The sequence below is a fragment of the Saccoglossus kowalevskii genome, chromosome 12, assembly GCF_978046115.1.
Source record: "Saccoglossus kowalevskii chromosome 12, keSacKowa6.1, whole genome shotgun sequence".
Lineage (NCBI taxonomy): Eukaryota > Metazoa > Hemichordata > Enteropneusta > Harrimaniidae > Saccoglossus > Saccoglossus kowalevskii.
The window spans coordinates 37371386-37383539 of record NC_140652.1 but is presented as its reverse complement, the minus strand read 5'-3'; the positions used below and the strand labels follow the sequence as shown (position 1 = coordinate 37383539).

Genomic DNA, 12154 nt, shown 5'->3' with positions numbered 1-12154 from the left:
GTTATTAAGGTAGCAGGATAGTTTTTTTGCATGAAAAATGTAAACACCTATAATCGGAATAAATTTTACAAGAAACCATACAATCTATATATGTTTAGAAAGCTCTTGATTTGTGTTTTCCTACTATTAATATTTTGTGAACATTGTGTTTGTTTTAGCGTCACGTGATTCTGAAAATCAGCGGGGCTGATAATTTAACTAACGTGAATAAAATTTTAATTGTCATCTCTACAGTCAATCATGCGATCAAAAACTTTACACTGTTTTGAAGCAAAGGTCATGAAGATTAAATCCGTATTTCTATTTTTTGCATTAAGTTTTTTTTTTCTTTCCGAAAATCACAAATTTCAAGCACGTTTTTTGGTGTTAAAGTAAAAGTATACCGGTGGTTTGCGCAAGGTTTGTGAAAAAATGCAATAGAATTTTGCAAATATGTAAATACGGATATGAAGCCAACATATCCAAGAGTAAGAAAAGTTAAACGGCGATATCGTAGCGCTATTCACTGAAACGCCATTTAAAATTAGGTCAACGGTAATTGCCAAAAACCGAACACCGAGAAATCGGCACTTTTATGATTTCAAACTTCAATCAACGTTAACTCCCGTTTTAGCAGCAAAATTTACATGGGCTAATTGTAAATGAAATGCTTTGAAAGTTGTTTGCGGGAAAAATCATGAACCGACATTTATATCTGTGAAAAAGTTTGTTTTTTGGCCGTTTTCTTTCACGCTATGGAGTTTTGTGACGGTCTGTGCTGATAACGAACGGTGACGTCATTCATTAAAGCTTGGATTATGCAAAGTGGGCGGTTCTGTTTGCGAGTAACAAACAATACAGACACTACACTTGGCAGTTGAAGTGTTTGCAAATACAGTGTATTTATTTTTGGGCCGTTGTGTTTGTAAACTTATTAGTTCAAGCATGTCACGAGTTTCAAAGTCTCCTGGAGACAGCTTGTACATACTGGCGAAAGTGTGGACCCGTTACTGGTTGAGGTAACCCCTAATAGCTTGACAGTTTCACCAGAGCGCGCCGTCCCTTTCCAGTCGCTCGCATTCCAATGGCAGCTTTTCTATTTATTTCGAAAACTGCCCCCTTCTTTCGGGATGACGGGAAGCTAGGCTGGCTCAGTTTCGATCGAATACAATCTCCTTGCGTGCAAAGAAATTCAAACTGACTGCCTAGACCGTGACGCCTGCGCTCCACTATTGAGATATTGCCTACTTTGCAAAATTGACAAATCTCTTTTTCTAGGGCGCCATTCAACAGTGACATGTCAACGAGTCGAATCTCGCCGTCTCGCACGCTACTATTTCGTTGCCGTGCATTTTGTTCGCATGAGCACATTAGATAAAACAACCAAGTATTTATCAGACAGATTTATTACATGTAACATAATTTACGAATTTAGATAAACCTAAGCATGCAAGTATGCCTACTTGGTGAAAACTCCTCTGAAAAATGGATTATATAAACTAGGTCCAAGCATATTCTTATCATTGATCAACCTTTACATGTAGTTTTTGGCCTGTTATCAGAATTTTCATGCAATGCATAGCCACCACAGATGGCCGTATTTTATTGTTTGCAACCATATTTTGTAAAAGGGAGCCCCTGCCCAATGTAACTGCATTACTTCTGGACTAAGAAAGTAACCCCGTGGTCAGATACCTTTCAATGACAAAGTCAAGAAAAAATATTACAGAAATTTATTGTAAGTTTTTATTCTGTTAACATATAATTACATTGAAGTGGTACATTCATGTACTTTTTTGTTTATTCAAAATTTGTTGTTCAAACGCGATTGTTTTGTCTTTGCTGTACTTCCTGTCTAGAAAGGCAGCAGTGCACACATCTTATCAGCTGTGTGTAAACTACAAACAGATATCTTATCAGTTGTTTGTAAATAGCAAATAAAGAAAGTGGCTCAACTTAAAACTATTTACCCTCAGTTCAGTTATGTTTGTAAACCATGCATATTAATGAGATGCACTAGTTGGGTGTACACTGGATAAACAAAAACTTGGCCATTTGTTTGCACACAAGAAAAAAATCAGTTTACTTGTACAAGATATTTTTTTTCAATAAAATAAAAACACCAATGTATGTAGCATGCCTTAGGGAGCTATTCGTGTGTTTTTCAAAAAAAAATATGAAAAGTGCCCAAAAAACTATTCTGCTACCTTAAGTCAGTTTGGTATAAAGTGCATAGTTTGATGATTTATTAATGACAGCATCTTTTAGTACTAATGACATTTCTATCTAGCGCTAAGCATAATGATTAGTGTGTCTGTCAAGCATCAGGGTGATTGTGCATTCAACTCTCGTCTGCTGCTGCTCAGTATTTAGAGCCCATCGGGCTTTACAGCATTTCATCCAGTTCAAGGGGACATAAACCTCTTAATACGGTGTGCTGTACCTGCCCTTAGTGCTCCTAAAATATCTGTTTCCTTGTCAAAATGAGTAGAAAATTACCATGGCATAACTGATCAGTTCAGACATGTTAATTTTGTAGTAAGGGAAAAATGGTCATAAATCTCCAAACTATTTACCATACCAACTTCAATTGACACATTTAAACAGGTCATTGCTGTCATCTGCAATTACATGAATTTATTACCTGTTACACACATAATCCAAACTTTTTACCTTGTTGTATCATCGTATATGAAGGTTGAGTTACGTGAGGGTATAATGTTTACCCTCGTCGTTGTTGACTTCATGGTCAATCTTTTGTGGTTACAGTAACTAGAAGAACAGTTTATATTTAATGTCTTTCAACTTTGATATTATGTTAACCAGTTTGGCACCTTCGTCAAGTTATATTTTGATATATATTCTATGTAATATTTTTCCAGATATTGTTTAAATTTCACTTCAAGTGTCTTTGTGGTTACAATGACTCAAACATTTTTATCTATTAGTCACTAAAAATGTAAACCATTTTGCTATGATTAGTAAGTGCAATTTTCAAGATATGGGATAAAATTTGGCTGAATGAAACATTTGTTATTGAAGAAATAAGTTGACCGTGAAGGTATTCATACTGCTGAAATGAGAATTGGATGTTAATTAACAATATGCTCTCCAAGATTTATCAATTAGATAAGTGTATTAAACTGATATGTTTCATTATTGTAGTATAAATATAAAAAGTACAGTATAGTTTTTCTGCCAAATCTGGCGAGTATTTTTCTTGTACGGTATGTTATATTAGGGAATACAATTTATGTTATTCATTGAGATTAATACAGTACACATATTAATTGAACACATTCGCTAGTATTTTTCTTGCCAAATATTGCTGAGATATGTTGCTGTATTTATGGGAACTTTTTTGTGCAGTGATAATGCAGTCATCATTGACTTCTCATTGTATATTATTGTTTTGGAGAATAATTTTCACAATCTTTGGTTTAAAAATGTTGGATTTATCATCAGTTCACTAAGTAAAGAGTACAAACAAAATGGATCATTAACTTTCTTGAGTAAACAATTTTCATAACCACATTTTCCACATTTTACCTAATAAATAACAAAAAAATGTTGACATAATGCAATGTCTTTTTCAGAGCTTTCAATTCACCAAAGGGTTTGTATAGCCATGTTATCAAAAGCCATGTATCTCGGGAAGAATACCAAGGTGTGTGTTTATGGCAAAATTGTGACCGAATACGACGGCAAATATGGTCATGTGTCAGTCATATACAGGTGAGTGTACATTGTGGAAATATTTCTCACATAATATTGGTGTGAGAATCTCTTGTGCATTACTTTTTGTTTCATGTGTGTTGGAGGGCACAAAAAAGATGTTTGTCATACCAATTGGGTGCACGGATGTGCGTGTCTTGTTCCATCAATATCTCGTGTAACCGGTACATGCAATTTGTTACAGATATTTTGTGATTAAGTTAACTCGGACCTCATCTGATTTGCATAACAGTTAACTCCCTACAGTATGTTTTGTTTACTTAAATGGGTTAACACTTGGTACATGCATGCTGTTTTTGTAGTTGGATGTGAAACACTACTTAGGAATTGAACTGAAATTAATGACTACTAATTCTCTAATTTTGATGATTATTTTTGTGATTTTTGGTAAAATGTGATATTTTTGAATTCTTGTTAAAAACAGCAAGTCTACATATTGTTCATTTTCTAATGATATATTCTGTTCTTTAATTGAAATGTCCATTGCTAACAGCGAAGCTATCTTTTTTAATGCTGAGTTGAGTAAATTGTTTTATTTACAACATTAAATATTGGGTTTAAACTGTTTGGCTGGGTGTGATGCTTGATCTATTTCTTCAATTAACCTAACATATTAGGAAAAGCACTGTAATGAACGTGCACTGATGGAGGCAGCAACAAAGAGGGCTGAATTAGCATCTAAAGGTACAGAGGTGAACGATGAAATGCAACAGACTCCTACATCATCATCATCATCGCAAGCACCACAGCAGCCATTGATTTACAATGCACATACAGCGTTCCATGCCATCAGACGAAGTTTGAATGTGCCAACACTGAAGGAACTACTGGTAAGTGATCATCTCCCACACACACCAGTGCCTCTGCCTGCCTACCTGCTTGTTTGTGCGCGTGTGAGATACTTTAGAATAGAATATTCCATAAAGCTCTAATCCAGAAAAATACTTGCGCATAGTCTGTTCTGCTACTTACATGTAAAAGTTAGGTTTGCTGCACCCTAAAAAGAGGGATAAGAAACATTGATAAAAGACAATAGACTAATGTACAATGCTGCTTTGCATACGTAATTAGTAAGAGCATCCAGCAGACTTTCGAATGACGTCACAATGCAGACACTGAGCAGATACTTCTTTAATACTGTTGCGACGCCAGCTCTGTTTTTGTTACTCTGCATCCATGTCTGAACTGTATTTGTGAAATCTTGCTTCAACGTGTTTTCAAACCTTCAGGTAGTATTTAACTTCTATATTGTAATGTGCACTTACATGTGGTGATATAATTCATTACATAACAACTAACAACTTAGCATGGCTTACTACCAATCATCTATGGCTCTTAGTTTGTCGCTTGTCCCGTGTTTTTCAATAACAAATTTCTGCTACATTCTTAAATCAGACATTAAATGAATATTTAGCTATTTTTTGGTCATTTTGGTGGTAAAATAACTGCGTATAGGTTGCCTGTTTTTATCTTGCTCGTTTCATAAAAAAAAATGTCTGTCGTCGTCGTTGTTGTTGTTGTTGTCGTTAATAATTGTTAAACATACCAATAAAATCTTAACAGAAAACAAGACATAATCGATATAAACTCTCCTATGAATAATCCTTTGGATGCCAAACTTTTGATCAAGATCTGAAGTCGTTAGAAAATTATGTCTGTTTAGTCCAAAGTTATCAAAACAAAAACATATATAAATAGCAAAATGTTGCATACATATTTTAAAAGGAAAATTGCACTCAAAAATATGTAATCTGTACAGATTGCAATTTTTGAAGATTTAGATTCTTAGGAGGCAACAGTATTGTTGACTTCTCTCTCCACTGGACACCAACAGTATTGTTGACTTCTCTCTCCACTGGACACCAACAGTATTGTTGACTTCTCTCTCCACTGGACACCAACAGTATTGTTGACTTCTCTCTCCACTGGACACCAACAGTATTGTTGACTTCTCTCTCCACTGGACACCAACAGTATTGTTGACTTCTCTCTCCACTGGACACCAACTAACTATTTGAATTGATATGCAGACAAAGCAGAGCTTGCAACATAATAGTTATTCTTGGAGGGCATTTTTTTTTACTTTTCAAATAATACAGTAGTCACATAATGAATATATTTGTTCTCTGTAGTGCGCAGTTATATAAGTACGAAGTAATCCATTTAATAATTATGCAAAGTAACGTCGTACAATGAAGATTGACAAGTTGCTTATCCCTCTTTTTTTAAGGGTCTATGGTTTGGTTAGTCTAGTGATTAATGATATGATACAGTGAAATCAGATATTATTTGATCTAGCCTTCTAAGTCAATATCCATCACAATACATTGCGTACTGTGACAGGGTGCCCTCTAAGTCAATATCCATCACAATACATTGTGTACAGTGACAGGGTGCCCTCTAAGTCATCATATCCATCACAATACATTGTGTACAGTGACAGGGTGCCCTCTAAGTCATCATACCCATCACAATCCTCGGGGGCGGAGCTACGTCACAGACGTTCCACGTTGCTAAGACGCGCACCACTGTACCATGCATTTCTATGGGCTCTGTGCGCGCTGCTGTGGAACGCCGGTCGAGCCGGTGAAAATTCGAGAAAACAATACAAACTCAACTTTGAAGTAATCCATAACAATCAAATTTATATATGTTACACACGTAGGGCTAATCTTGTTGCACTGTTCAGAGGAGTCTCAACAATCACCCCAAAGTACCGTTTTCTGCGAGTTTTGGGCCTTTGTTTTCACCGCCGCGGGTTGCCAGGCGGTGAAAATGCCCGGATGTCCGCCCCGAGGATACATTGTGTACAGTGACAGGGTGCCCTCTAAGTCATCATATCCATCACAATACATTGTGTACAGTGACAGGGTGCCCTCTAAGTCAATATCCATCACATCACATTGTGTACAGTGACAGTGACAGGGTGCCCTCTAAGTCAAAATCCATCACAATACATTGTGTACAGTGACAGGGTGCCCTCTAAGTCATCATATCCATCACAATACATTGTGTACAGTGACAGGGTGCCCTCTAAGTCAATATTCATCACAATACATTGTGTACAGTGACAGGGTGCCCTTTAAGTCATCATATCCATCACAATACATTGTGTACAGTGACAGGGTGCCCTCTAAGTCAATATTCATCACAATACATTGTGTACAGTGACAGGGTGCCCTCTAAGTCAATATCCATCACAATACATTGTGTACAGTGACAGGGTGCCCTCTAAGTCAATATCCATCACAATACATTGTGTACAGTGACAGGGTGCCCTCTAAGTCAAAATCCATCACAATACATTGTGTACAGTGACAGGGTGCCCTCTAAGTCAATATCCATCACAATACATTGTGTACAGTGACAGGGTGCCCTCTAAGTCATCATATCCATCACAATACATTGTGCACAGTGACAGGGTGCCCTCTAAGTCAATATCCATCACAATACATTGTGTACAGTGACAGGGTGCCCTCTAAGTCATCATATCCATCACAATACATTGTGTACAGTGACAGGGTGCCCGCTAAGTCAATATCCATCACAATACATTGTGTACAGTGACAGGGTGCCCTCTAAGTCATCATATCCATCAAAATACATTGTGTACAGTGACAGGGTGCCCTCTAAGTCATCATATCCATCACAATACATTGTGTACAGTGACAGGGTGCCCTCTAAGTCAATATTCATCACAACTCATTGTGTACAGTGACAGGGTGCCCTCTAAGTCATCATATCCATCACAATACATTGTGTACAGTGACAGGGTGCCCTCTAAGTCAATATTCATCACAATACATTGTGTACAGTGACAGGGTGCCCTCTAAGTCATCATATCCATCACATCACATTGTGTACAGTGACAGAGTGCCCTCTATGTCAATATCCATCACATCACATTGTGTACAGTGACAGGGTGCCCTCTAAGTCAATATTCATCACAATACATTGTGTACAGTGACAGGGTGCCCTCTAAGTCAATATCCATCACATCACATTGTGTACAGTGACAGGGTGCCCTCTAAGTCAATATCCATCACAATACATTGTGTACAGTGACAGGGTGCCCTCTAAGTCATCATATCCATCACAATACATTGTGTACAGTGACAGGGTGCCCTCTAAGTCAATATCCATCACAATACATTGTGTACAGTGACAGGGTGCCCTCTAAGTCATCATATCCATCACAATACATTGTGTACAGTGACAGGGTGCCCTCTAAGTCATCATATCCATCACAATACATTGTGTACAGTGACAGGGTGCCCTCTAAGTCAATATTCATCACAATACATTGTGTACAGTGACAGGGTGCCCTCTAAGTCATCATATCCATCACATCACATTGTGTACAGTGACAGAGTGCCCTCTATGTCAATATCCATCACATCACATTGTGTACAGTGACAGGGTGCCCTCTAAGTCAATATTCATCACAATACATTGTGTACAGTGACAGGGTGCCCTCTAAGTCAATATCCATCACAATACATTGTGTACAGTGACAGGGTGCCCTCTAAGTCGTCATATCCATCACAATACATTGTGTACAGTGACAGGGTGCCCTCTAAGTCAATATCCATCACAATACATTGTGTACAGTGACAGGGTGCCCTCTAAGTCATCATATCCATCACAATACATTGTGTACAGTGACAGGGTGCCCTCTAAGTCAATATCCATCACAATACATTGTGTACAGTGACAGGGTGCCCTCTAAGTCATCATATCCATCACAATACATTGTGTACAGTGACAGGGTGCCCTCTAAGTCAATATCCATCACAATACATTGTGTACAGTGACAGGATGCCCTCTAAGTCAATATCCATCACAATACATTGTGTACAGTGACAGGGTGCCCTCTAAGTCAATATCCATCACATCACATTGTGTACAGTGACAGGGTGCCCTCTAAGTCAATATCCATCACATCACATTGTGTACAGTGACAGGGTGCCCTCTAAGTCATCATATCCATCACAATACATTGTGTACAGTGACAGGGTGCCCTCTAAGTCATCATATCCATCACAATACATTGTGTACAGTGACAGGGTGCCCTCTAAGTCAATATCTATCACAATACATTGTGTACAGTGACAGGGTGCCCTCTAAGTCATCATATCCATCACAATACATTGTGTACAGTGACAGGGTGCCCTCTAAGTCAATATCCATCACATCACATTGTGTACAGTGACAGTGACAGGGTGCCCTCTAAGTCAAAATCCATCACAATACATTGTGTACAGTGACAGGGTGCCCTCTAAGTCATCATATCCATCACAATACATTGTGTACAGTGACAGGGTGCCCTCTAAGTCAATATTCATCACAATACATTGTGTACAGTGACAGGGTGCCCTTTAAGTCATCATATCCATCACAATACATTGTGTACAGTGACAGGGTGCCCTCTAAGTCATCATATCCATCACAATACATTGTGTACAGTGACAGGGTGCCCTCTAAGTCAATATCCATCACATCACATTGTGTACAGTGACAGTGACAGGGTGCCCTCTAAGTCAAAATCCATCACAATACATTGTGTACAGTGACAGGGTACCCTCTAAGTCATCATATCCATCACAATACATTGTGTACAGTGACAGGGTGCCCTCTAAGTCAATATTCATCACAATACATTGTGTACAGTGACAGGGTGCCCTTTAAGTCATCATATCCATCACAATACATTGTGTACAGTGACAGGGTGCCCTCTAAGTCAATATTCATCACAATACATTGTGTACAGTGACAGGGTGCCCTCTAAGTCAATATCCATCACAATACATTGTGTACAGTGACAGGGTGCCCTCTAAGTCAATATCCATCACAATACATTGTGTACAGTGACAGGGTGCCCTCTAAGTCATCATATCCATCACAATACATTGTGTACAGTGACAGTGACAGGGTGCCCTCTAAGTCAAAATCCATCACAATACATTGTGTAAAGTGACAGGGTGCCCTCTAAGTCATCATATCCATCACAATACATTGTGTACAGTGACAGGGTGCCCTCTAAGTCAATATTCATCACAATACATTGTGTACAGTGACAGGGTGCCCTCTAAGTCATCATATCCATCACATCACATTGTGTACAGTGACAGAGTGCCCTCTATGTCAATATCCATCACATCACATTGTGTACAGTGACAGGGTGCCCTCTAAGTCAATATTCATCACAATACATTGTGTACAGTGACAGGGTGCCCTCTAAGTCAATATCCATCACAATACATTGTGTACAGTGACAGGGTGCCCTCTAAGTCATCATATCCATCACAATACATTGTGTACAGTGACAGGGTGCCCTCTAAGTCAATATCCATCACAATACATTGTGTACAGTGACAGGGTGCCCTCCAAGTCATCATATCCATCACAATACATTGTGTACAGTGACAGGGTGCCCTCTAAGTCAATATCCATCACAATACATTGTGTACAGTGACAGGGTGCCCTCTAAGTCATCATATCCATCACAATACATTGTGTACAGTGACAGGGTGCCCTCTAAGTCAATATCCATCACAATACATTGTGTACAGTGACAGGATGCCCTCTAAGTCAATATCCATCACAATACATTGTGTACAGTGACAGGGTGCCCTCTAAGTCATCATATCCATCACATCACATCACATTGTGTACAGTGACAGGGTGCCCTCTAAGTCAATATCCATCACATCACATTGTGTACAGTGACAGGGTGCCCTCTAAGTCAATATCCATCACATCACATTGTGTACAGTGACAGGGTGCCCTCTAAGTCATCATATCCATCACAATACATTGTGTACAGTGACAGGGTGCCCTCTAAGTCAATATCTATCACAATACATTGTGTACAGTGACAGGGTGCCCTCTAAGTCATCATATCCATCACAATACATTGTGTACAGTGACAGGGTGCCCTCTAAGTCAATATCTATCACAATACATTGTGTACAGTGACAGGGTGCCCTATAAGTCAATATCCATCACAATACATTGTGTACAGTTACAGTGACAGGGTGCCCTCTAAGTCAATATCCATCACAATACATTGTGTACAGTGACAGGGTGCCCTCTAAGTCAATATCCATCACAATACATTGTGTACAGTGACAGGGTGCCCTCTAAGTCATCATATCCATCACAATACATTGTGTACAGTGACAGGGTGCCCTCTAAGTCAATATCCATCACAATACATTGTGTACAGTGACAGGGTGCCCTCTAAGTCATCATATCCATCACAATACATTGTGTACAGTGACAGGGTGCCCGCTAAGTCAATATCCATCACAATACATTGTGTACAGTGACAGGGTGCCCTCTAAGTCATCATATCCATCACAATACATTGTGTACAGTGACAGGGTGCCCTCTAAGTCATCATATCCATCACAATACATTGTGTACAGTGACAGGGTGCCCTCTAAGTCAATATTCATCACAACACATTGTGTACAGTGACAGGGTGCCCTCTAAGTCAATATCCATCACAATACATTGTGTACAGTGACAGGGTGCCCTCTAAGTCATCATATCCATCACAATACATTGTGTACAGTGACAGGGTGCCCTCTAAGTCATCATATCCATCACAATACATTCTGTACAGTGACAGGGTGCCCTCTAAGTCAATATCCATCACAATACATTGTGTACAGTGACAGGGTGCCCTCTAAGTCAATATCCATCACAATACATTGTGTACAGTGACAGGGTGCCCTCTAAGTCAATATCCATCACAATACATTGTGTACAGTGACAGGGTGCCCTCTAAGTCAATATCCATCACAATACATTGTGTACAGTGACAGGGTGCCCTCTAAGTCATCATATCCATCACATCACATTGTGTACAGTGACAGAGTGCCCTCTATGTCAATATCCATCACATCACATTGTGTACAGTGACAGGGTGCCCTCTAAGTCAATATTCATCACAATACATTGTGTACAGTGACAGGGTGCCCTCTAAGTCAATATCCATCACAATACATTGTGTACAGTGACAGGGTGCCCTCTAAGTCATCATATCCATCACAATACATTGTGTACAGTGACAGGGTGCCCTCTAAGTCAATATCCATCACAATACATTGTGTACAGTGACAGGGTGCCCTCCAAGTCATCATATCCATCACAATACATTGTGTACAGTGACAGGGTGCCCTCTAAGTCAATATCCATCACAATACATTGTGTACAGTGACAGGGTGCCCTCTAAGTCATCATATCCATCACAATACATTGTGTACAGTGACAGGGTGCCCTCTAAGTCAATATCCATCACAATACATTGTGTACAGTGACAGGATGCCCTCTAAGTCAATATCCATCACAATACATTGTGTACAGTGACAGGGTGCCCTCTAAGTCATCATATCCATCACATCACATCACATTGTGTACAGTGACAGGGTGC

At 39.1% G+C, this 12154-nt stretch overlaps 1 protein-coding gene across 1 annotated transcript in view; it reads left to right on the top strand.

Moving 5' to 3' along the window:
- LOC100371942 (uncharacterized) overlaps positions 1 to 12154 on the top strand; it is a 102886-nt gene that overhangs the window by 61925 nt on the left and 28807 nt on the right. The window contains exons 16-17 of the mRNA XM_085506645.1: positions 3576 to 3714; positions 4332 to 4544. Of these exons, the coding sequence (XP_085362771.1) occupies positions 3576 to 3714; positions 4332 to 4544 (352 nt within the window). The remainder of the gene's footprint in view (positions 1 to 3575; positions 3715 to 4331; positions 4545 to 12154) is intronic.